Here is a 27,645-nt window from a genome sequence, read left to right as displayed (position 1 = left end):
CAACATATGGGAGATGATAATGCCACTGGCTAAGAGATAACACTTAGCTCTCAATCCTTCTGTGATCCTATTGAATTTGCCTGTTAAATTCTTGGTGTAATTAAAGCAGATAGGAGCATTCATACATTTTGTTGCAAATTGATATGATCTCCTTTGTCTGTGATCTAAGTGAGATTGCCCTGTAGTTTTTAATTTAGCAGGTTAAGAAGCACAATTAAAATATCATGAAAAAGATCATAATCAGAAACCGTCTTTTGGGTTGTCCCTGCCAAGTTGATAAAGGGATCGGTGTATTTAATAATTACCTCCTCTGCTGTACATTTGTTCTATTTGTGGGCTGAAGTGTTAATAAATACCTTGCAGTATTCCAGTGGGAAGGTAGGCTTTCCACCTAATTAATAAAACTCTGAAGAATACCTAGGACATTGAACCATATCTTTCTTATTAGTGCTGCCTGCCTCAAAAGAGAATCCCTGTGTCCTCACCACATTAGTAAATGTCATCTTCCTGGGTTATAAAGAAACCTCTTGAAAAACTGCCAGTTTTCAACAGGAATGAAAACGCAAATTCTTTGATGGCTTTTTTTTTTTTTTTTTTTTCAGAAATAATTCAACCATTGAATTTTAAGTAGTGAAAAATCCTAATCAAGCACAACAGGACTTATTCTGTCGAAGGAACATACCTTAGTAAAAGCTCCAGAATAAAGAAACGTTCATATTGAGATATAATTGGCCTTGAATTAGCCTTTATTTCTAGCTATTGTTTTGCCTGTGGTTCAATTGCTCAAGTACTTTCTAGGCCTTGATCCTAGAAAGCTGAAGCTGAGGTTAGCATGTAGCACCATGGCGTGCATGTTTTACCGTTAATTCAGAAGCGCCTAAGTTATTTGTGAATATCTTATTCTTATTAAGATTGAATTTAGAAATGAAAAGTTTGAAAACACATTACTGTTTGACTGAGATAGGCAACTTGCTCTTGTGAGTATATACATTTAATGAATATTTATTTGAGTGCCTACTGCTCTTTAGAGGGCAGATTGAAGAAGTATTTTCATAATAAAAACATTGTGTATATTTCTTAAATCTCAAATTAAGTTAATTGGTCTTCCTTTGCTCTGAAATGGGAAAAGAAACTGATGCATTTTGAGCACCTTCCATTAAAAATCTATACAATTCACAGTATGATGCTCGTGCTGAGCATGTTGACATGCTTTTCTAAATTCATTTCTTCCAAGTATTTTATAGAGCGCATACTCTGTGAGGCTCTGTGATGTAGCAGTGATCGATCAAAAGTGACAAAAAATACCCAGCTTTGTGGAGTTTAAGCTCTAGGAGAGGAGACAGAAAATGTATAGGAGACATCGCACCTGCAAAGGTCCTGAGGCAGGAATGTGCTTGAATATTCCAGATATAATATGGATGCCCAACTGGTTGGGATAGAATGCACTGGGCATGGAGGAAGGTGGTAGAAAATGGGTGAGAAAGAAGAGAGCCACTGATTCTCATGTGGTTTCAAGTGTATCATTTTATTTAATCATCTGTGCATTAATATCCTCAATAATCAACCATATGAAAATTTTGTACCTTCAAATGAGGTGAGGGACATGCTCTCCTTATTAAAGGTTTACGTAATAACGTGTGAAAAAAATTCATTAAATAGTCAGCAAATTCATTAAATAGTCGGCAAACAAATGTTAGCCTTTATCTCGTAGGTGACATGGCTAAAAATGTTCCCTGTTGCCTACAACCTTTGTTATATCTGAGGAGCCACCCCTCCAGAGATTTGAAGTTAGACTTTACTTCTGCAATTAAAATGGTTATTCTGATTTCCTAGACTATTTGGAATGTTGGGCTCATATTGTAGGAAATGAGTGTACATATCAAAATCCATTTAAAAAAAATTTTTTTTAACGTTTATTTATTTTTTGAGACAGAGAGAGACAGAGCATGAACGGGGGAGGGACAGAGAGAGAGGGAGACACAGAACTGGAAGCAGTCTCCAGGCTCTGAGCCATCAGCCCAGAGCCCGACGCGGGGCTCGAACTCACGGTCCGTGAGATCGTGACCTGAGCTGAAGTCAGACGCTCAACCGACTGAGCCACCCAGGCGCCCCAAAATCCATTTTGAACATATATCGTGACAACAAGTGTTTGAGTCCCACCATTGTCGGTTAGAGTAATTGCTAAGCGACATGACGTGTCTAATGTAATGATGGAATCTGTCTTCCTAAGGGCTGTCAGCTTTCTCATCTTTTAAATGAGCATTGTGAATAATATAATTTTTAAAACTGCTTCCGGGCTTGTATCCTATGCTCTTATGGACCTCATTTAATAAACACCTGGTAGCATAACCGTACCATGGCATTTAGCTTTCCAAAGTTACCTTGAAACAGTTTTGCTATTAATTGGGCGCCGGGCATGCTAAAGAATTAAACCCAGGAATGTGGAGCAGCAGCTTGGTGTTAAGCTGGGGAATATGATGATAGTTAGGGCTCTTTGAAAAGGTTTTAGCATGTTCTTTTTGGGCTGATGGGTGCATTTGCTGCTTTTTCGCTCTCAAGCTTGTCTAGCTTCTCAGGCTTATCCTGTGTTCCCCTTGAGGAATTACCTTGCTGCCTGAGTCATCTCTAACTGGGCAGCAGCAGTGGGAAATCTTCCCTGTGCTCTGATTTCCAGCCTTTAGGGCAGAAAGTGGGGCCAGTAAGGGCTGGGGAGCACAGGTGCCACGGACTCACTATTTCTGCCCTTACCTAGGCTCTGACCACTTTTCCTTCCCACGAGTCATTTATTTTTTTCTTATTCCCTAAACGTGGATTAAGACCAATGAGGTCCTTGACACCATGCAAGCTCTGGGCATACGCATACAAAATATTTCCATTAAAAAAATTCTGTTTATCACTTAGTGAGGATGCAAAGATGAGTGAGTGCTTTGGCATCATAGAAGAGGTAGTGACTTCAGTTGTGCCAGTGCAATGTGACCGTGCAAATAGGGGAGAGAGAAGTCGAGAAGGAGCGTCACTCTCCCTAAGCTCATTAAGAGATGCTTATCGAAAAATATTTCAGATATAGATGGATGGTTTCCATTCACCCTGCAGAGAGGAAGGGAAAAGGCATTCCATGCAGAGGCAGAGAACTATCAAGAGCACAGAAGTACTCTATGGTCTGGCCTGTTTGGGGGAAGGGATAGATAATGGTTGGAGCCTCGGAAGAGAACCGTGCAGCATGGTGGTTAAATGACAGGTGCTGGACTCAGATGGCATGGGTGCCAGTCATAACACTAATACTTTCAGCCATGTGACTCTGAGTGGTACCTCAGTCTCTTCCTGTGTAAAATGGGGAAGAGACTAGTATAGGCTCCATACGGATTCAGTGAGAGTTAAATGCTTGTAATGGCCTCACTGCTCTCCTCTACCCAGTCATCTTTTTAAAATGCAAGTCAGATTCTGTTTCCTCTTTGCTCAAAGCCCCCAGTGGCTTCTCATCTCACTCAAAGTAAAAGCTGCAAAAGTTTGCAAAAGTTGCCAAGCCTTTGTGCCGTGCCCATGCCATTAGATGCTGCCGCCCATCTCCCCCTCTTCCTCTGCAGCCACGCTGGCCTCTTTGCAATTCTCTGAACCGTGCAAAGAAGTCCCCTTTCAGCAGGGGTATCTCTGCCATTCCCTCTGCCTGAAACACCCTTCCACAGAGAGATGCGGGGCTTGCACTCTCCCTCCTTCAGATCTCTGCTGCACGGTCCAGCATCAGGGAGGCTTTTCTGGATGGCTTTGCTGAAAACTACACTTCCTTCCCCTCGTCTCTTCCTGGTGCCTGTTTTCTGCCTTAGTTTTGTGGACGTGTTCTCCACTGCACTCCTGTACTGGGAAATGCCTTTGCATTTGTATTTGTTTGTTTTCTCCCCACTCCTCCTGAATGTAAACCCCCAGCGGGCTGGGACTTGGTCTTTTGGGTATCTCTAATGCTTGGCTCATGACAGGCACATAAATGGAAGAGCTTAGCATGCTGCCTGGCACATAGTAAGCCCTGAGTGAATTTTATAAATTGTTACCAGCACCATCATTCTTAACAAGAAATAAAGAAGAATTGACCCCTGGCTTTGAAGGATTCAGGAGACCTCACTGAGAGAGGATCCCTGCTTCATATAGATCCATAAGGGGTCAGATCCTAGTCGGGGAAACCATGAGTTGGGTTCAAGTGGAAGATAATGGAGGGCTGAGGGCTGAGGGCTGAGGGCTGAGGGCTTAGGCAGTGGGACTGGAAATACGAGGTCGAACTAAGGGGTGTTTCATAGAAGCAGTTGGACATTGGAGAAGAGTTAAAGAGAACATCAAAATTTCAATTCTATCTTGCTGAGTATTTGATGATGCTTTGGGGAATACATTGGAATGTTTTTTTGGGGGGTACAGGATGAGTTCAATTTTAAACATTTTGACTGTGATACATTTCAATGGGAATGGCCTTCAGGGAGCCAGAAGTAAGGATGCACTTGTAACACAGGTTTGCTATATCCCTAGACATGGGGAGAGCAGCAGAGGGAGAAGAGAAACTGCCAAGGTAGAATTATTGAAAGTATCACATGGAAAGGATTATCACAAAAGAAGGAAGGGAGACCAGGAGAAATATGAGGCACACTGCCAGTGGGGGGTGGGGTGCAGGTGTTTCAGAGAGGAAGAGAGGAGAAGAAGAGCCAAATAGGATTTGAAGGAGGGCAGGCCATTGGATTTGGCAGTGAGGTGATTGTAGGTGGCCATGGTATAACAGAGGGGCTGAGACATGATTCAGGCGTCAGCGGATTGCAGACCAATGGTAGCAGACAAATGTGAGTGTGCTACTTGTGGGGATTTTCAATGGTGAGAGGGTGGGGAAGTGGAGAGATACAGACAGACACACAGACACACAGAGACAGAGAGCTGGCTATTGAGGAGGAACCAGTGTGGAGAGGAAATTTTATGAGAATAGAAGGATGAAGGAATGGAAACTCAGGAAGAGAGATTAAAAGACACAAGAAAGGAAGAGGGGTTGAGCGGGAAATTGATGGAATGAATCTTCAAGGTGGCCAGAGTTGATGGGATTGAGAACATAGTAAAGACCTTCCTCGGGAAGAAAAAGCAATCCCTTTTCTTTACAGACAAGTGGGAGGTATTAGGAATTGGTCCTATTACAGATGAGAAGGCGAAGTAAGTAGGTCAAGGGCATTTATATCTATTATTCTTCATTTCTCAAAAAAGTGGGAGGTGAGATCGCATTGGCAGAATAAAATACGGTCAAGCCTAGAAAGGGATTCAGGCAGGGAGACCATCCATTTGCGTAGGAAAGGTATGTTTCACATCTACGCTTTCTCCTGCCCAAAACAAAGAACACCAAAGATAATAGAATGTTCAATCTGGACTGTAGACTGGCCCATCCAGTCAAGCAACCTTGTTCGGTAGATAAGGAAATTGAACGATTCGGTGACTAGCTCAAGGTTACACAGCTGGTTAGTAGCCGACATTGTACGGAAACCAGTTTTTCTCACTCTTAATTTGTACTCTTAGTGAAGTGTTTCAAGCTGTGCTTTCCAGAGACTTAATGCCACTTAAACCAGTAATATATCTTCGTTTATAGGCACCACCCCCTTTATGCACACATACACCTTACCTCCCTGCTCGTCTTCAATCTCAAAATCAGCCTACATGCATCCTGCTACTTTTCTTTCTTGCCCTGCGTGGTCCACTGTCTCAGCTTGCTGTCTGAATTGGATTGACCCTCAGATGGGCTTTTTCTCCTGGATAGCCATGTTGCAGACTGGCTGTCTGGTCATATTCATGAAATGAGCCAGCATGTGGCTGATGCCATCATAAGGACTGAGGGCATTAGCTCTGTGAGTTGCTGCCATATCCCAAAGGCAGAGTTGAACTAGATGCTCCCTGGAGTGTAGCACTTATGGTTGTCAAATGAACCTCCTACGTGGCCCTTTTCCACTTAACTTGATATTTGGAAGGATCTACATAAATGCTTAATTCAAAAAAAAAAAAAAGAAAAAAGAGAAAAGATGTTGTTGGAAACCTGTCAAGCAAACCCTAATTTTATCAGTTGTTAGGCTACATGAATTCTTACATTCCAAAATGAAAATACTTTTGAGCTACAGATGTTGTAGTTGTATCCGAATATGATTTTAGTTTCCCTGTCTGCGTCGCAGCCTGGGTTTCTGTTCTTAGATTACAGCTTATATTTTTAAATGTCAGGATCTATAAGAAAGATACTCATGAACTATAATCTCATTTGTTTCAGGGTACTTATTGTGAATTGCTGTGCTAGTGGTATGTGCGGGCAAAAAATCCCAGATATCTAGCGTTTTTATTTTTTTTTTCCCACCTCTGAAATAGATGTTAGGATATCTGAGTAGTTCCTGCCCTTTCAATAATGCACTAAGTACAATGCTCATGGACACACTCACACCCCTTCTTCCTTCTCTCATTTGATTTCGAGATACAGAGAATAAATGAGACGTTCACTTGGGTTTCGCTGTCTTTTATGAAATCCAACCCATTCTGGAATGAATGAGCGAGAGACTCGGGAGGCTGTCTTCGTGGGAGCCAACTGCCTTTCCCAAGTGTCTCATCCTCTCTCTGTCATCCCCAGGCGATGTGCCTGCATTTGTGTGTGTAGATTTATAGTTTATCTTTATCAATGGCTTCATCTGTAGGTAGCTATTATAGCTGCCTCGCCTGGATATTGTTTGGGCCTGATAGATCTGTCTGTAGTTCATCAAAGGGGAGCAGAGTGCCTAAAAGCCATCGGGTCCAGCTGAGGATGAAATACGAGCCATCAGCCTTGGTAATGGCTGTAAAATTTCATAATTACACGGCCTTTATTACATTGCATAATGATCCTGAAGCAGTATGGAACAATTAATTAAGATTTTCAACCGTGGCTCTTTCAGAAATTAAAAGGTGCTAGTAGCTGAGAAATGGGGATCTGTCTTGTCCTAAAAGCATTAGGGATGCTTAAGAAATAACTTTCCTAGGCACTTTTGGTTTTTTTGTTGCTGTTGTTGTTGTTGTGAAGAGGAACATCTTCTAGTTAGAGACCAAGCATCGGTATACCATGGCTATTCTCAGGTTTTTACTCCAACTTCAAAACTGATACTTTAAAAGGCATGGGAGTGAGCATGCTAAGGGTCTATATAACTCCCCAACTTCCCTTTTCTCTTCTTTGAAAAATTCTATTCAGCCTCCCGCTGTAGCCATTTATCACGTTTATGGTTGTTCGTCTCTACACATTAAATAAATGCAGGCTCTGAGATAGGGGGTCAGTTAACTGCCTACTACAGTATACTGACCAAGGAGTTTCTCTCATACACTCTCTCATATCTCGAGGCATTAAAATTCTTTCAAGATCTCTACGGTTTTGACAGTCATCCCCAAAGGAAGACTTTACTGTTTTCATTTATTATCCTGTGAATTCAGCATGTCACATCTAATATATACCTTTTATTTTTTGTTTCCATAATCTCATCTTCCCACCCCATGAAGAGTAATTAAATTTTGTGAGGGCCTGTAAGAGCTGGTAGGAGTTTGCTATTTCTCAATAATAACAGAAGCCAAAGAAAAATATATGGTATACATACACGTGTGTCTGCATTTGCGCATGCAAATTATGACCCATTCTTGACTCTGTTTTCCATGTCAGGGAAATTATGATTGAGATGGTTGCATACTATAAAATACTAATGACAAGGTGGTGAAACAAGCCAGCATTTTTATTATGATGACTCCAAGCCATATCCCAGGCTTTCATGCATGTATTTGAGAGGAAGTAGATATGTTTCAAGGAAACATTATCAATGGTACAACGGCGATGAGAAGAAAATTAAAAAAAGAAACCCCTAACATCATTGCGATTTACACAGAACTCCTGCATATTTGTTTACGTCAAGTATTATTGTTTTTAAATTGACAATCATCATATAACGTTTTACGGATCTAAATATTTCATGGGAGACTAAAACTTCCCTTGGGCATCCCCAATAATAAACTTTCAGCAGAAAATTTGGACGGGATTATGTGCTTCAAGGAGGAGCTACTGCTCAGAGTAAATTCTCTTGTTGAGGCATTTAGTCCCTTAATAGGAATTTTCTGATCTGCTGTCATTCTTGTTCACACACCGAGTGTCACTGCCTCTAAAACACTTGTCATTCTTTAATGGAAACAAAATAGTCATTGCAGCCAGAGCCACAATGTCATTCCACTACCCCTTGCTGCGTCGGCAATAGTGAAAATGACAGAGCGGCTCTCAGTAGGGGTAATTAAAATGTAAATATTGATATTTTATTATTTGAAATTACTTTCCAGTGCGGCATTTAATATCTCTCCATCTGTGCGGCTCTGTTTAGCGGTCACTTTAGTGCAGCTCTGGGATAGCGAGCAGCGGCTTGATTCCCGTTATGTCAAAATGCTTGTTGCTGCTTAATTTTGATATCTAATTAAGTGGAAAAGTACAGTCCACACTGTAATCCATGGCATCTTAACCAGCTGCTTGGGTATATTTAGAATTAATCTCCACTATGGAATCATCCTAATGTATGCAATTAAGAGTCTGCCGATGGCTAATTAGGTGTATTAGAATCAGGCAGCTTTTTTTTTTCCTCCTTTTTTTCCCCCTTTCGTTTTGGACTGTTGCAAACGTAAGAGTCTCTCCCTGCAGAGGTGGTCTTAATGCGACTCAAATTGAGTTAGGAAACAGTGCAACTTCCGAATAAGTTCATCCATGGACAGCAGTATTTGCATTGTCCTATGCTTATTTGCGTGAGGCAACCTAATGTAGGAATGTCCAGGATTTCCTGGATCTATTTGCAGGATCTCAGTGACATGAAAGGGACTGGTCACAGCATAGAGGAGAGGTGGGACACAAAGATAAATATACTTTCCAACAGATCAAAGCAGGGAGACTCCCGGGCAGCACTCTGCAAGCCCTTGTTCATTTAGGGAGGAGAGGAATTATAGCGTGAGAGCTTTGCACCGCAGCTACATTTCCCTCCTCCATTCTACTTTTGAATGGAGCACTGTCTCCGAAAGAGTTATGATAAGAGGCACGGTTTGGTTTGTATATTATGTATCCGTGGTAAATACGGCAGGCAGCCTTTTACTACTGATAACGACTCTGCATTCATGTGCTTGGGGAAGTCCAAGAGCTGTGTTGTTCCCTGTTTTTGTTTTAACTTGGCCAGTGATCCAAATTGGGGGCAGTGAAGAGAGGAAGAAGGGAAGGCAGCGAGGAATCGAAGGGGTTGCCTCTATTGTCAATGAGAAGATAACTGGTAGCCTCCCCAGTGGAGCGTATGCCAAGCCGTAATGACTTAGCTCTGCTTGAGCCAGCAAACACCAGCCGTGAACTTGGGAGTAAATATTCGTAAACAGATCTTCATTAGCCACAGAGAAAAATAGTGTGGGAGCCTGACTTTAAACCGAACTCTTGGGGCTAGAAATTCAGAGAAGCTGTTTTCTCATGCTGTCCAGAGCACAAATTATGCTCGGGTCTTTTAAGCATAGATAGTGAGGATTTCTAATATTATTTGAATGTGGAGTTTCAGGGTCAGCATGCTATAATTTCGTATCTGTGACATGCATCTCATGGATAACATATTTCTCCTATGTTCTTTCATGAATACATATGACACTTTGTTTTTAATGGCCTGTGTTGTAAATCCTTTAACTTGTGTTTATGCAGAAGAACCTCCTGATTTTTTTTCCTGCCTCTCTTCCTTCTGGGGCGTATGTTGGAGACTCCCTGAGTTATAGTGTCTTTCTGTTTTGAGAAAAGCAAGAAAAGCACACGTGAAGGACTTTTTTTTCCTGCTTTTCCTGTAACTAGTAAAAGTGAGAGAAAGGGAGATATTAATGTTAACTCCACAAATACCATTTTTTTAAATAATTAGTGCTCTCATTAAAATTTGTGTTTCTGTATCGAGGGGCCAATTAGGAAAATCTGAGAAGATTTGAAGGTATGTCATTTAAAATTAATATAGAAATTGTAAGTGATTTTTTTCTCTTAGAGCTCTCATCCAGAATCAGCTCTTGGTCATTTCACTGAAAGCACACAAGATGATCACAACTTTTTTTTTTTTTTTTTTGTAATTGGTAGCTGACATAACATTTTCAAATTTTAGGTGAGCTCATGAAATCACCCAGGTCGTCATGCTGCAAACATTATTCTGTGTCTTAACCTGTATGTGGTCGTGGCTTTCAAAAATGGGAAAATAATAAAAAGAAAAGATAACCTGAGCTTTCAAGTCTGCAGCTCTGCCTTCATTAATGCGAGTGGATGGACTGGGAAAAACTCTCACCTTTTGTAGATGGGCAGCATTTAATCCCAAATCAGACTGGAGTGGAGCAAGCACTTCTCTCTTTCTCCTCATTTTCTCTTTTGTGCTCACTTAAGAAAAAAAAAAAGAAAAAAAATAGATATACACACATATAGATATAGATTCTTTAATTTTTCAATATCAGAATAGTATTTTGGGTCACATATAACAGAAATAAAGCAGCCATGGCTAAATTGCTATTCATAGATTTCTTTTAATGGTTGAATGTTCCCAAGAGAAGCAGTTCCTCATAAATAAATAAATAAATAAATAAATAAATAAATAAATAACTAGCTAGCTTTTAAATGTTATGTGTGGGCAAAAGAAACATTCACAAAAATTCATTTTTAATTTAAAATACAATTTAGGTCAAACACAGTACAAAATCAAATATTAGAAATTATGAAGGAAAGTAAACCATGCCAAGAATTTGTGGTTTAAGAAAAAGTTAGCCAGAAGTTACAGTTTATGGTTGTTTTCCAGCTGTTCTAAAGAGTATTAGAGGCACATTGATCTCTTGCCGAAGTCTGGCAAATGACGTGCTTTATTAATAACTTATTGGTCAGTTTATTAAAATGTTGGATGGTGAAAAAACATGTTATCTGGTCCTAAAATTTATGTTATCAAAATTCATCTTCTTGTGTTTCTCCCTGTATTTGTATTTTAATTGAAACCTATCCTCTTCAGGGACACCTGGGTGGCTCAGTTGGTTGAGCGTCCGACTTTGGCTCGGGTCGTGATCTCACGGTTCGTGGGTTCGAGCCCTGTGTCAGTCTCTGTGCTGACATCTCAGAGCCTGGAGCCTGCTTTGGATACTGTGTCTCCCTCTCTCTCTGCTCCTCCTCCACTCACGCTCTTTCTCTCTCTCAAAAATAAATAAACATAAAAAGATTTTTAAAAAAGAGAAAATCTATCATCTCCAACAGAGATAATCTGTTTGCCGTAAGTCAAAATTCTCAGCTTAAATATGTACAAAAAGTGGGGGGGAAGGAAATGTTCATATAAAAATCATGAGAACTTACTACCTGACTGATTAAAAATACTTTCGGCCCCCTGCTTGATTTCCTTAAGGTCCACCCTGACTTCTTAGAGAGAGACTTGAATGGAGCCTGCTTTACTTGCCTGGAATATTTGCATAGGACTGCGCCCAGCTATGCTTGTTCCTAAGGCAGGTGGAAATGGTTCTTTTTCAAACTTATTACATAGGAGTGGATATGCAAACCAGTTTGATAAACCTGAAACATGTCTAAACGGCATTTAAATTACATTAACACCTACTTGTACAGACACAGTTGAAAGGTCATGACCGACAAGTACCATCTTCCCTGTAAATGTCTAATTTGCTGCTTTAAAACGGGAAGGCACCTTACTCCCTTGGTGCTGCTCAGTGGCTGTCGTGTTGCAAGTATTTCTGACAAGTGAGTGTTTATTTAGTGAGAATCCATTGTTCTAAAATGGACTGAGAGGGAGATTTCATATGAATGCATTTTTATTGCATTGTCTTCTCTTGGCTGTTCTTGATTCAGGGAACGGAAACCCATAAAAAGGAAGCCCAAGATTTCTCAATCTCTCGGCCATTTTTTTAAAGTGTGGAAAGTGCCTGTATTCGGGTTTTATAAAAACTGGTTTTGAAATCTCTGAAGAATTTGTTTAAAAAGTAGGTATACAGATTTTTTATTCCTGCAAGCAGAAAGAAGCACTGAGGATTTGTTTTCATTCCTGACTAACTAGGCTAGGATTTCAGAGGTTTAGTAGTCTAGCTACAGAAGATAAATTCACACATTGTTAAGATCGTTATACAAAGAAGATAAAGTAGAGAAATTAAGATTAAGTAGAGAAATACTTGTAAATAACAAAAGTCATTGTGACATTATCATGGAGTCTGTTGTGAATGGCTATTTATAAATATAAGAGAAAGCAGTTAGGCCTTATGATCAAAAAGTCAACTTTAATTATAAATTAAAAAGGAGGGGTGCCTGGATGGCTCAGTCAGTTAAGTGTCCTACTTTGGCTCAGGTCATGATCTCACTGCTTGTGGGTTCGAGCTCCGCGTTGGGCTCTGTGCTGACAGCTCAGAGCCTGGAACCTGCTTCGGATCCCGTGTCTCCCCCTCTCTCTGCCCCTCCCCACTCACACTCTGTCTCACTCTCTCTCAAAAGTAGATAAACATCACAAAAATTAAAATAAAAAGAAACTAGCTGAGGTTTAGAACAAGACCTTATCAGAGTTTAAATGGCTCCAAAGAAAATCCTATACACTCTTGGCACTTATAAGCAAAGAGCTTTACATATATTCAGTGCCTTAATAAACCCTTCTAGAAATATGAAAAACAATTAGGCTACATTTTGTTGCATATTCAGATTTTCTTTCTGGGGGAGGGGACTGATATCTGAAATGCTATCTTCACTTCTAGTGTCCCATTCTTTGTGAAAGCCATTCAGTGAGTTGTGATTCATTAGTTGATTTGGCACAAATTTATTGAGCACCTGCTACATGGCTGGTGCTGTTGCAGGTGCCAGGATTACGGCAAGGAACAAGGAAGAGGAGGGCTCCACTATTAAGAACTCCGAAAACATGGCAGCCCACTGGGAAAGATCTGTCTGTCAGGTGGCACATCATCACATTCACTCCTTTACTTGTTTAGGGCTTTAACCTGGAGCTCCACTTTCATATTTTACAGCTGGAAACTATGCCCGTGGATGCTACATAGGAACAATATAATTATAATGGCAGTAGGAATGGAAAAGAATGAATGTATCCACTTGATTTCAGAAATATGAAAAGGAAGGCTTGGTGATAGAACATTGAAAGGCTGGGAGTGAGACAGCAGGCAGATGGTGATGCTGTTAAGCTCGGAAGTAGGAGAGCTACAGGGTGGGGAAAATGAGCTCACTTTTCGCCCTGCTATGCCATCTACAGAGGAGTTACCAGAAGAGGAGTTTTCAGGAAATGTGGCAGGAAAGGGATAGAAGGGCCAAACAGTGAAAGAAATTCCATTTTGTGCCGGTGGGTTTCAGTTTTTTGTCCACTGGGGAAGTTGAAGCCAAGAAAGCATCTTGGCCAATGGATGGCATGCTTAGAGTTCATATTTAAAAATAATGCCGGAATAGCCACGGGTAAGATGGAAGAAGGAAATACCAGATAAGAATTTTGGTATCCCTTTATTCCAAAAGAGATGATGGAGATCTGAACCAAAACTGTGGGGAGTAAGGGAGGAGAGAAATTGATGACACATTGAGGAGGATGTGTACAACCAACACCAATCTTTCCTCCTTTACATATCCATACACTTTGATCATTTCTTATGGTACCTACCTACTTTTCCTCATTGTATTCTAATTTACTTTTGCTGGACTGTAACATCTTACAGGGTACGCATTATATTGTACTCATCTTGTATATCCTAATGGGTCGAAGCATAGTGCTTCACTTATCATAGATGCATTAAATGTCAATTGGTTTTAATTTTGTTACACAACTGCAGCAAAATTCATTGGAAACTGAATAATGTACGTCTGGACCAAACCTTTAGGGACATTTGTTTCTACTTCCCTACTTTACCAATGAAAAGGCAGGAACCAGAGAAGTTGACTCATTCCCCAGAGTCACACAGTCACTTGGTGGGACAGGTGGCACCCAGTGCTAGGTTTATTTACTCTCGGTCCAATGATCTTTATCTGAGGTGCTCACCATTACCCACACAGCCTTGTGCTTCATGTCAGTCGTTCTCGCTGCATACTCCGAATCACTCGGCATTGGAACTGGAAGCTTCTTCAAAGATGTCTGGTCCCTATTTCGCATATGTCCATATTTCACAGATGAGAAGTCAACTGTGGGTCTGTGTGAGTTTGCTGGGGATGCTATAACAAAGTGCCACAAATGAGACGGCTTCCAACGGAAATTTATTGTCACTCAATTCGGAAGACTAGAAGTCTGAGATCAAAGTGTCGGGAGGGTTGGTTCCTTCTGAGAGTGGTGAGGGAGAATCTGTTCCATGCCTCTCTCTTGGCTTCTGGTGACCAAGCGTCTGTTGGCTTGTAAATGGCATTCTCTCTGTGTACTTTCACATCATTTTCCTTCCATTTGTGTATGTCTCTCCCTAAATTTCCCCCTTCTTAATGAAACTACAGTCAGATTAGGACCCACCCTCATGACCTCATTTTAACTTGACTATCTACAAAGACCCTATCTTTGTAGGTCACATTCACAGGTACTGAGAGAATTATAACCTCTTTTTTGGAGGGATACAAATCAACCGACAACAGGGGTCAAGTTAGCACTATTGGTTGGAGTGTGGGTAGAAGTAGAACCTAGATCTCCAGACCTCAATGTCACTGCTCCCCACTCTAGTCTCTTTCATCATATATCCCTCAATGGCAGTCACCCTTTAGCTTTTGAATGTTTGACATTACTTATTTCCTACAAATTCTTTAAAAGTCTTTGGAAATGTCTGTCAGCCTACAAATCCTCAAAGTTCAGATAGAGGCAGTATGCCTTTATTTTCAAGGCTTGATTTTTAAGTCAAGTATTAGACCAAATTTGATGAGAACTTGGGAATTTCCTGAAGACAGTTCCCGCACATCTGACGCCCAGGCTGGGTTGATATTCCTTGGACTATTGGTCAGGTCCCCGTTAGCACCCTGTGGTATTTCCTGACCAGCCCAACAGTGATTGGGTAGAGCCAGTCAGATTCAGGCACTGGATCTTTTTCTTTCAAACCAGAAATGTGGCTTCAAAATGAGCTTTTTCCTACTCCACGTCCATCTATTCCCAAAGTAAGACTGAAAACTAAGGTTTTTTTTTTAGAGTCCTACATTATATGGCACTGCCTTCCTTTTTTCTCAACGGTCAAACAAAATGTAGTCACATCAAAAAGGAAACTCTCCAGGCAGAGCTGTCTTGTTTTCAACTAGCACAAAATAAAGGTTGTGGGAAAAGAAAGCCATTAGGTATCCCTCCTTTAAAGCAGCTCAGCCTATACCTTTCTCTGTGCCTTCTGACAATTTTTCTTTCTTCTTGGCTTAGATGGAAGGATGGGAGAAGTAAAGTTGAGGTCAAGTAAAAGGGAGTTTGGGGAAAGCTAAAGGAACATTTGTAATCATTCAACAGTGGTAGGTAAGTGGAATTTCCAAAGAGGAACTGCACACTTCATCTAGATAGTCTCCGTATTCCTATTTTACATCATCTGCCCCAAATCTAGTTCTTTTTTTCTTTTTCCTCTCAAAGCAGGTTGGCAGCTGTCACCCTCCCACACTCACAGAAACAAACAAAAAAAACCTCTTGTTACCATTTTCAGGCTTTTCTGAGTAGCCCCTTGGGAATATCTTTCTTTCGCTGCTATTATAATTTTAATTTTTTTTAGCAAGCTGGATTTGGAAACAAGAAGCAATTACTAAAGAAGGCATTTCACCAGGGCCATGGGGGCATGGTTTTAATTTCTGTGCCCATGAGTGGGCTAATTGAAAATTCATTTGGCTGTTTGCATAATCAGCATGAGTGGTCAGTGGCCAGTTGTACCTGGAAACTCAGTTAACAGTGATAATTCCATCTTGGACCAGTAGATAGTGCCTTTATGATTCTATTCTACCCTCCTTTAATTTATCATCACCACCTAGACCATTTACTAAGTTTTATGGATGCTGGTCAAGTTTGCCACGTAGAATTTTTGAATCTGAATTCTGTCTTGCAAGATTTCCACATTTTTCGTATGAAACCACTATTTTAAAATAATGGTTTCATAAAATCTCTGTGAACCATACTTGAAGTATAAAAACAGAACTGAAGAAACAGAAAGAACTAAAAGAAACAGATTTATTATGGAATCAACAAATGTTGAAAGCTGATCAAATTACAAGAAGGAGAGCTGTCCGATTATTGTTAGTTACTGTTGTATTTTACCCAAACTAATTGAGATTGAGCCTGAATTAATGAAATCTGGTTTATGGTCCAACTAAAAGAATAAAGATTCAAAGGATAATATTGGAGGTATTGTATCTAATGCTTAGGTACTAATATAATAGATAATAATTACCATCTATTACAAAGAAAAAATTTTAAATAAAATGCTTCTGATAGCACCAGGTAAAGATTCCAGCTTTCACTTTAGCACATGACCATCTGTAGTTGGCTTAACTCTAGCCGCTACTGAGTGCCAGCCCATAAAGTCCATTTCTGTAAAAATCAAAATAGAAAAAAGATCTTTATATATTTATATATATTAATTTTATATGTTATATATACATATATATACACCCTGCATATATATATATATATGTATATGTTACATATATATATGTTGTGTGTGTGTGTATATATGTATATGTATACATATATATGTATATATATGTATACACACACACACACACACACACACACATATATATATATATATATATATATATATATACATACACCCTGCAACCCCAGAGCTGTGTGTTTTGTGAATTATACAGCAAGTGGTATGTCTGCTCATATGTGAAGTAGCAACTGGCTTAAACGTAAAGTTTAGCTCTAACAAGGTCTCCTGGTAGGCAAGATCAGATCTTAGTGCCATTGTGATTCTTGTCTCCCCTAGTTCCTGTAAACAGTAGGTTCATTTGTATGAGAGAGAAAGAATCTAGCTCATGCCACACTGCTCGCTCACCTTCTCTCCATGAATTTCGTTTGCGATCTCCGTGAGTCATTATGGCATCATTACAATTCTAGCATGATATGCTATTCGTTGAAAGATGTCAATGTTTTGCGGAACAGAGACACTACAGTTCAAAAACTGTGAGCGGGCAAATCAATGCCATGATTAACTGATATTAACGGACACCCTGAAGATTTAAAATGCTTGCTCTCTGTTTCAAGGAAGCAGCCGAGAAGAAAATGCCTAGCAGGGGTTAAAACCAGATGCCTGCACTGCAGCCTATTTCTGTCAACACTCCGTTCAGGAAATAAACATTTATGCTTTCTGAAATGAAAGTGTATTTTTGAAGACTAGCCGTCAGATATTTTTTGCCCTTCACACTTTCAAATGCTTAGCCTTTTCTGAAAGTTGACTGCAAAGTGCATCAGTTTGCCAGGCTAAAAAAAAAAAAAGCGCTTGACAAGTGCCCATGGCACCACTGCCATCCTCCGAAGTTTCTAGTAGAAGAAGGCAAGAGGGCTGGCACAGAACATACTTTCTTCAAGCCTATTACTTCAGGGGTACCTGCCTCTTGAGAAGCTTTTCAATCCTTCCAAGTGATGTTATTCCCAACTGTCATCTGGTTTATTTGGAGCACACTGTATTGCAGATAAACATGCTATTTAACTGCGGGTCAAGGTAGAGAGTCATTCTGCTAGCAAAATGCCTGAGATACATTAAATGGCACTGACTCCGGGACAGAGATGAAGAGAGATCCCAGTTGTCAGCGATAGGCATGGAATGGGCCGGAGCCGGGGAGGAAAAAAAAAAAAAAATGCACCATGGTATCAGTGTGTTTTAAAAAGCTGTAATATGGCTGAACACTTAAAACTATAAGCTGTCACACACCAAAGATTAAGATCCCAGGACGCACAAAACACGAGGTTCACACAACACGACTGCAAAGCATATTTTATTTCACTTGGGAGAGAGGTTTCTCTCCAAAGGTATCTGAATCCTATAGGTGATGAGAACCTCTAATTTGTAGCCCAGTAGCTATAAAACCCCACTAAATGCCGGGTGAAGGTGCACACAAGTAATTATCATTGGGACACAAGCGTGTGTGTGCCAAGAGAGCAGTAAGAGTGTGTTTTTAAAAAATTCCTTAAACTCAGTTTAGTTAGATCTTGGACATTTAGGTTTTGATACTTTGCTCAGGTCCACTGGTAAAAATGTTATCCAGATATGCTTATATTTGTAATGTGTCTTAAGCTATCACTCCTAAGGGGCAGTAGAAGAACTTTGTGGAATTAAAAGCTAATGTCTGTGATGTATGCAGCCTCCTTAGTGAGCAGGTGAGCACGATAATCTCATAACAAGGCCATTTCACTGCCACGCAGGCATCTGGGCAGAAGCGACCTTTGCAACAGCTTCCAGATTGCACAAGTGTGGTAGGAAAGGGTTAAAAGTGTTGCGATTCAGTTATTTCTAGAGCAAGAGGGGATAAAAGTCCGGACTTTTATTTATACTCTGTAAAGCATGGATTGTCCTTTTTCCTACCGTTTTGCAAAATTACACCTCCTTTAATCAGCTGAAATAGATTTGAGGATATCAGGCAAGCAAACTTGTCAAACCTATATTCATCGTCACCTATATTCATCGTCACCTCCTCCCTCACCAAAAAAATAAATAAATAAAATGAGAGAGATCATCTTTTTCTTTACCCTTTTTCTTCTTTTTATTTCATCAAGAAGTGAAAGAAAAAAGTTAAGTTTACAGGAAAGATACACGCACACGTACACACACAGAGCCATCGACAGAGAGCAAACAAATTGCAGGGTCCACTTTAAAAAATGAAATTTTATTGTTTTTTGCTTAATTAAACCCCAAAGAAATGTGTGAAACGTTGTTATGGCTGAAAATTGTTAATTTGTAAATCACAGGGACAAAAGGGCCCCTGTGCAACTTTAAAGTTTCCGTGCACGTAAATGTCGATAGCGTGCCTTCTCCATCATCAGCACTAAATTCACATTGATGCCTCTTTTCTTCTCCGTATTGATCCTTCCATGAGAACGTAGATTTGTATCTGTTAATTAATGCGTCCTGAAACAGCGTTTGTATTAATCAGGCAGATAAGAAAAATTGGATGCCTGCATCCTCCTGACAACCGTAAAAGTGCTGGCCCTGATAAAATCGTGGCTGGACCTCAATAAAAAAGTTCCTCCTTCCACTCAATAAACTAATCATCCTGCTTTTAATTATTCGGCAGAAAGATGTGTGGAGATTGGAGAATGTGTAAATCTATTTACTAACAGCAGTGTCGGGAGGGAGAATAGGGCTGTCACAGGAAGGTGCTGCGGGCTACGCGCTCTGTCCGTCTGCCGCTGCAGAAAAACTGCTGCTTGGGAGCCTGAAAAGGAACAAGAAAACTAAGGCAAAGGGAAAACAGCCATCCCTTTTGGCTCGTAACTTTCTGGATGAGCATTTATTTCTTCGTCTATTTCATGTACAAAAGAAATCGTACTGTTCCCTTTTCTTGAGCGAGATATTTGGATTTGCATTGCATGTTTTTTTCCTGGAGGGGGAACAGAAAAAAGAGCAATAGTGTTTGTTTGTTGTTAGTGTAACGTTCTTAAGATCAGAAGCAAATGGAGCCTAACCTACTCAGGCGAGGCCATTATTTTACTCTTTTGACTGTTTGAAATGTTACCAATTGTTGTATCTTTATAGGAATTTATTTTTAATAAATGTGTTAATTATGCTGACCAAAACAAAAGGCACGGAAAAAGAGAAAGAAAGATTGACACAGCCAGCTCAAAAGAAGCTCTGTCACGTAATGTGTAAACAGCTTGATAAACAATGAAAGAAATGCTTTTTGCACACGTCTGAAGACCATCCTTGACAAAAGCTGGACTGATCCTTCTTGATGATCTTCTTAAATACTTCTAGTTAATGGTGCCAAATGGCAAACCACTGGTTTTCACCAACAGGCCAGGAAATCACTTTCTTTTCCTTATTGTGCAGTAGTTTCTTATATCACACGGGACATGAACAATTTGATATGAATAAAAAATGGAACAGTGATGAGCATAAGCAGGAGCCTAAGTAGACTGGGCGGCAGTGGGTATTTATGAGGAAAAAATAGATTTCATAAGTTGCATTATTAAAATTTTCTCCTATAGAATTATTGGTGGCAAGATCTTAAATCATAGTCCCGTGTCCTCAAAAACCACAGAGGTGGTCGATCGCTCTTGGAATTCCTGGGCATAATTTTGGAAATGAAAGTGAAGATTTAAGAAATATTTCTTTTTTTAGGACTCTTGGAAAAAGTAGGTGGCTGATCATCAGGTATCACCAAGACTTCCTTTTATTTTTATTTATTTACTTATTATTTATTTTGAAAGGGACTTCGTTTGGAATCCAGACCTAGTCCGTCTGAGATCTAAATAGACATTTTAACTCCTAACTAGGTTTAAAGGCACTACATCTGCTTTCCCTATTGAACCACATTTTCTTTTAAAATCTGTTTGCATGTTTTCTTAAGCTCAGAAGGAACTTTAAGCATGTATGTGTGTTGTGTGTGAATCAGACCAGATTGTTACGGAAGAACTAAAGCAGTCATATAGGTAGTTTGATAGTTAAGAAAAAAGTAATATTTGATATGGCTGCATTTATTGAACCTATGTTATAAATTAGTATTTTGCTGGGTTTTATATTGTATTTCCCAAAAATAAAAATTGAGGTGCAGGTGAATTGTCTTGCTCATGGCGAAAGACACAGTAGCTGAGTGGGTCCAATATTTAAATTCAGGATCTGGCTCTGCCTATATGCTATCCATGGAACCCCATTGCTTCCACAGTTAACTTTTTAAATAGCTGGATCCTAATAAGAATAAACTCTGCCTTTTTGATTTGGTGAGGAGGCCAAGCTGCTAAGTAGTCTTCTCTCTCTCTCTCTCTCTCTCTCTTCCTTTTTAAAGAATGTTTTCTTTTTTCTTTTTTCTTTCCTTTTTTATTTGTTTTGAAAGAAGAAGAGTGAGTGTGGTAGCAGGGGAGGGGCAGAGAGGGAGAGAGAGAATCCCAAGAAGGCTCCACACTGTCAGTGTAGATCCCGATATGGGGCTCAAGCTCAAGAACTGTGAGATTGTAACCTCAGCCAAAATCAAGAGTCAGATGCTCACCTGAGACACCCAGGCTCCCCTTCGACTCTCTTTTATACCAATAATCACCATTTTAAGAGGACTTCATGCTAAATATCCGTGGGTGCAAAATATCAAATTAAGAAGTCTCTTTCAGGTATCAGAATACCCATTATTCACTGAACGTCTGACTATTAGAGAGAAATGTTTCCAAATTGCACTCTATAGTGTGAGTCTAAACGTTTGTTTTCCTTTATTTTGGGATTCTTTTTTTTTAACTTTTATGTTGTTTATCAGTAGTAGTTTTTTTTTTTTTTTTTTTTTTTAAATTTTTTTTTTTCAACGTTTTTTATTATTTTTATTTTTGGGACAGAGAGAGACAGAGCATGAACGGGGGAGGGGCAGAGAGAGAGGGAGACACCGAATCGGAAACAGGCTCCAGGCTCCGAGCCATCAGCCCAGAGCCTGACGCGGGGCTCGAACTCACGGACCGCGAGATCGTGACCTGGCTGAAGCCGGACGCTTAACCGACTGCGCCACCCAGGCGCCCCACATCAGTAGTAGTTTTTAGAGATGAAGTAGATGAAAACCTGACTTCCTGTAAGACATTTGTAAAAACTCCAGCCAGAAATTTGAGTATATTTAAAGACTACATATTATTTTCTCCTGAAATGAAAGAAACAAAACTACTTTTATGTTCTAGTCTTCTCAACTGTGTCCATAAAACTTATAAAAAGCACCAACAAGTTGAACTGGTTTATGACTTTTACTTTGCCATTTGCAAAATGATCAGGGAAAAATGTAAGAGCATCTAATCAAAGCTCAGCATAATTTTGAGCACCGATGCAGAAGCCGACTACCAGACTACCATATGAAACTAATGTTGCATTATGAAATTATGGCTTTAAAGTAACTTGATCTGCCCATCTTCCCATGCAGGCTTCTCCACGCTGTCCCTGGCGGACCAGATGAGCCTTCTGCAGAGTGCTTGGATGGAAATTTTGATCCTTGGTGTCGTATACCGATCTCTTTCATTTGAGGATGAACTTGTCTATGCAGATGATTATATAATGGATGAAGACCAGTCCAAATTAGCAGGCCTTCTTGACCTAAATAATGCTATCCTGCAGCTGGTAAAGAAATACAAGAGCATGAAGCTGGAGAAAGAAGAATTTGTCACCCTCAAAGCGATAGCTCTTGCTAATTCAGGTTGGCATATTGACATGGTCATTGTTACATTTTTTAATATTGCAGTTTTACCCTTCCCTCAACTTCTTCAGGGATTTGCTAAACCCAGTTGTAAATTCTGTATGAGACAGCAAAATTATAGTCATTACAGCTTTCTAGTGAAAAGTTAGATACAGGAAAAATCAACTTGAATTATTTTTATTATATTTACTTACTAAAAGCGGTGAAACTTTTGGCACCTAATGAATTTCCTAACTGGTAGTGTAAATGGCCACTCTCAGGACAAAATTACCTCCATTGTCTTGTAGGCACAAGTGAAAATACCTATGAATTGTGGATACACAGAAACCTTTTCTCCCCCTCAAAAATGCACATTTTGCAATTGGAAAAACATATTTGGTGTTGTTTTTAGCTTTGGTTATCAAAGAATCCTCTGTTTTCTTGTATTCTGGAGTTCTCTAGAAATCTAATTCTGCCGGAGTATTTCTCTGAAAGGTACCACCTATGCAGTAAGGGTTAAGAATTATGGGAATAAATGGTCTTTACATTTGAACTGAAATGTACTAAAATAGCAACCTCTGATAAGTAAAAATCGTTGCTGCTTTGTTGTTTTTCCCTTTGTGCCTCTCCTAATGCTTTATTGTGGTCTTAAGTCTCTGTTAGCATTTGCATAAAGTTCAGGATAGATCCCTCCTTAATGACGTGCCGATCATTAGATACCTGCATGTCAATAACATGCTCTGATGCTATGTACCATTGACAGTCACACCGTGCCCCTCCATCTGCTTTTGTTTTGACCCTATCTTTGAACTTTATCTTGGTTGCTGGCCAGTAGTTTTCCCTTTAATTACAAGAAGGAAACTGTCAATAAAATCTGTTAAATGGGATGCAATGAGTGGCTTGAATGGGCGGACGGCTATTTGTTCAAATTCTGCAGCATTCAAGGTATTGACAGTTTGTTTTCTGGGGCCATATGTGACGATCAATCTCAGGCTGGGCTCAGCCGCGCTGAAAAATGAAAAACCAGATTGCTTTTGCTTACTTGTGGATGACGACTTTGTGATTTGGCGCGGTCCTAGTGAGATGAGACCTTCTGCCCAAATTGCCCCCATGAGAGCCGGGGACGCGTGACTGTTTTTAGAAATAATTTTTAATTGATTTTGTAATTAACAGTTCATCTACAATATTGATGCATACATCCTTGGACTGATAGGAGGGTAATTGTTTTCAACAATGAAGTTGTACTTTCCTATTTGTCTTCATAATGGAGTTTAGCATTGCGTACTTTTAATCGCGAATGTAGCCCCTTGCTTACCACACCATTCACCTCTTTTTCTTTTCCTACTCCCCTGTGAAACTGTAAAATATGATTCTTTATGACAAGTGGCACTGTTGATGCAAACTCTCAGATACCCCCTGTCTGCCTCTCTAGAAGAGAGTCAAAGTGGGAGACGGGAGAGATAATTTTCCAAGAACACGTTAGTTTGCATGGACTTCACATTATAACATCTCTCATAATTAGGTGAAAGATTTCACAGCAGTGCTTTGGGGAAGAATTTGTGTTTGGTAGTCATACAGTGATTCTAATTTAAAACATATACTTGGTTAATTATTTTTAAAATACAGCGGGTATGTTTTATATCTTTTATATTACCTACTGCTTTTTAAAATTGTTAACTAATGAATGCTAAAACTTTATCAAAATTGTTAAAATCTTATAATTTTAGATGCTAGATATATACTTTCTGGCCTGAATTAATTAGGAGCAGCATTTCTGTCTGTTGTTTAGAAGTGTAATCATTAATGTTTTGATATGTAAATATTCGAATCTCACAGACTCTGCTGTTGGGAGGAGGAAGTGACCTACTTTAGAGCCATGACTGGTGATTATAAAGTCTTTAAAGAGCTCGTTAGTTTGCTTTTCCTGTTTAAAGCCAGACATAGTGAACAGGCCCTCTCTCTTTTTCTCTTGTACTGTTAGTGAGTTACACTCACGCCGAAAATTTGGCCTTGTCACAGAGTTTTTCTGCAAGTGATTGTAACTTATTTTTTAGCTTCTCAATACCAAGAAAATTAACTGAACCAGAGTCCATGAAAAGGAGTAAAGATTAAGTACTTTAGGGACTATGTTGATGTGTAAATTGTGCCACCTTTCTTGGGTTGTATGGATATGGCCCTTCCCTCATGCATGCATCCCATGCGCCCCACCATTTTAGCGTGGGATAAACCACCCAGAATATCTTTTTTTTTTTTAATTGTTTTAGTGTTTCTTTATTTTTTTTGAGAGAGAGAGAGAGAGAGAGAGAAAGAGAGCACACACACGCGCATGCGCATGAGTGGGGGAAGGGCAGAGAGAGAGAGAGAGAAAGAGAGAGACAGACAGACAGACAGAATCCAAAGCAGGCTCCAGGCTCCGAGCTGTCAGCACAGAGCCTGACGCAGGGCTTGAACTCCTGAACCATGAGATCATGACCTGGGCCGAAGTCAGATGCTTAACTGACTGAACCACCCAGGCGCCCCAGAAAAGAATTTTTTTTCTCACACTGTCAATATGATGCTACTTTATTCCATTTTTTGGCCAGTATTTGGTTGACAGCAAAAAAGTTGTAGATTCAGTTTTGCTTAGATCCAGCTTAAAAACACATCAGTATGAAAAATGTTTTAATACTTTTCATAGACACCCTAAAAAGCTCATAGATTTTCTTTTAGTATTTAGAAATTTCAGATTAACATCAGTGAGCTTTGGTGCACCAAAAAAAAAAAAAAAATCTGTTTTAGTGTTAGTTATTTAGATATCTTAGCGTCCCCTCTAGGCTATAGGTGTTAACAACCCTTGTCTTGTTAATCTAAATTTCAGCTTATTTTAAATATCTGTCTTTATTCAATAATTATAAATATTGCACTTACGCTTGGGAAACAGGGAATCATCTTCTTGATCAAGGCTGTAATATATTTTTGTAGCTCTGTTTCTGGCATGTGTGAATTCAGGAATTCTTACAGCACCAAAAACATCATCAGAAGTACTTTCCCTATCTTGAGGTATATGGCCAAAAAAAAAAACCCAATATATTATGAACTAATGTTGTAATTCTCACATTCAAAATTTGAAAACCCCAAATAATTGTTCCTATTATTTTTGAAGGTAAAAAACTCAGTTTCTTAAACTCTAAAGTTTCCTACTTTTGAGTGCCCATGACCTCTTAGCTGATTACCGCATCCCTAATATACCTCTGTGCGATCAAATTTAAAAAGGAAAATCTGGGCCCCAATTTTAACATTGTTATTGCTAGGCCCCAGTTCTCTCATCCATACACCAAGAAGTTAGTCTGATCTCTAGAATCCTTTCCATTTGGGGAATGTTATGATTCTGTAATTAATATTATGTATTTAGTGGAAAATTTAGTGAAACATTACCACACACATTTTGGGTAAGATTACACCATGTGATTCTATTCTCTCTGTTTGGTTCTATTGATTCTTATGTCTAAGAATTTGTTTGACCCTATTCTCACTGTCCCCATGAAAATGTACTCATTTTTATGTAACAGAAGACTAAAGCAGCTTAAGAGGAAGAATAAACTTTTAGTCTGGTCATTCTCTTTTGCTCAGATCACAAGTGACCCCTTCATAGCTGCCCCTCATACCTCAAGTCACCCGGCCCTGCCCCCAACCTGGAGCCCTGTGAGCCCAGCCCATTCGAGAATGAACAGAATCACGGTGCCTGGGTAGCTGAGTCGGTAGAGTGTCCAAATCTTGATTTCAGCTCAGGTCACGATCCCAGGGTCATGGGATCAAGCTCCAGGTTAGGCTCTGCACAGAGCATGGAGCCTGCTTAAGATTTTCTCTCTCTCTGTCCCTCTGCCCCCTCCCCCACTCCTCTCTCTCTCTCTCTCAAAATAAAAAAAAAAAAGAAAAAGAGAACTGAAAAAAATGAAAGAATAAACAGAATCTACAGGCTTAATGCTGAGTTTTTATTTCTATACCATACTTCTAGAATAATAGCATCTGTTAATATAAAACAGTGAGTAATATTTTGGTCATCAGTTTCAAATCCTAAGTAATTATAACCACATCCAGATAGTATTTTGTCCATGAGAACAAATGTTTGATGTGTAGAATTGTGATATAATTTCAAGGGATAGAAAGTTTATGATGACTGTAGGAGACTGGAATGAGGGCCATACTTAATCACGATATTTGGATCCTCATAAATTTGACCAAGTGTTTCTCAGTCTTTTTCCATTATCACTGCCTTGGGGTAGCCTTTTTAGATATGTTTTTCTTAATAAGTCCCCAGTGAAATATTAACATTACAAATATGTTACGTATCTGTTTGTGTACTGTATATATATGCATTTTACCTTTTAAAAGGATTTTTTTTCACCACTTCCAAATTCCAAATTTCGCTTCCTTTGAGAATGCATGCTTTAGTCACATAACTTTTCTTGTCTGTAAAGTGAGGTAGGTGAATTAAATAATGTCTCATATCTCCTAACTGGCCTAAAATTTTTATGTCAGTTACTTTTAAGTGAGAGCAGTGAGTTTGGTCATATATTTTTTGTGTGTGTGTGTAGGTGCAGAATTTGTAATATAGAAATATTAACATCTTCATGAATCTGAACAATTAGTGTAAAAGTGAAAAAAACCTCTCCAGTCCCTTTGTATCTCCTGGGCCCTCAGACATAATTTTATTCAAATTTTGACTACATTTGGTGATTTGACATTTTAGATATTGACCAAGAGATTATCCTTTTTAAAGAATCTTTCAGTAGACTTTTTTTTTTTTTTTTTTTGCTTTTACTGGGGAATCTCATTTGATTTCCACAACATGCCTGTGAGGTAAACCTGTCCAATGTCATTTTACAGGTAACTGAAGCGAGCTGATAAAGACGTGTGGCCGCCATGAGACAGAGGGCTGGGCCCTCTGTCCCTTGCTATCAATAAGCTATTTCTAGTCCACAAATAAGTATATAGCACGTCTTTAAAAGGGTCAGTGCAGAAGATTAGCAATTGCAATTTCATATCCACCAACCTAAATTAGTACTTTCAATGTAGTTTAGAATTTTGCACTCACTTTATCTTGCTGTCTTCTTGGAATTACAAGAGTATAAAACCACCCTTGAAAGTGACGAAAAAAAGAATTGGAGACAAAATTTTTACTGCATTTATAGCATTTTATAAGAAGTTAGTAATGGTGGGTCTTTTGTGACAGATAGATATTTATTCTTAACTTTTACCCAGACCAAACTGTAATTAATACTCTCCTCAAAATCAAAATTATGATTTTACATCTCCTAGTCTACTTTTCTTTGACTTTTGTTCAGATCTGCCATCACTGTTTGGTTTATTTTAATTTTGATTTTTCTAATGTT

At 39.3% G+C, this 27,645-nt stretch overlaps 1 protein-coding gene across 6 annotated transcripts in view; it reads left to right on the top strand.

Moving 5' to 3' along the window:
* ESRRG (estrogen related receptor gamma) overlaps positions 1-27,645 on the top strand; it is a 625,896-nt gene that overhangs the window by 586,388 nt on the left and 11,863 nt on the right. For all 6 annotated transcript variants that reach the window (XM_060644356.3, XM_060644357.3, XM_060644361.3 and 3 more), the window contains one exon: positions 22,025-22,294. In XM_060644356.3, the coding sequence (XP_060500339.1) occupies positions 22,025-22,294 (270 nt within the window). The remainder of the gene's footprint in view (positions 1-22,024; positions 22,295-27,645) is intronic.

The sequence above is a fragment of the Panthera onca genome, chromosome F1, assembly GCF_046562875.1.
Source record: "Panthera onca isolate mPanOnc1 chromosome F1, mPanOnc1 haplotype 2, whole genome shotgun sequence".
Lineage (NCBI taxonomy): Eukaryota > Metazoa > Chordata > Mammalia > Carnivora > Felidae > Panthera > Panthera onca.
This window is presented reverse-complemented; position numbering and strand designations above follow the sequence as displayed.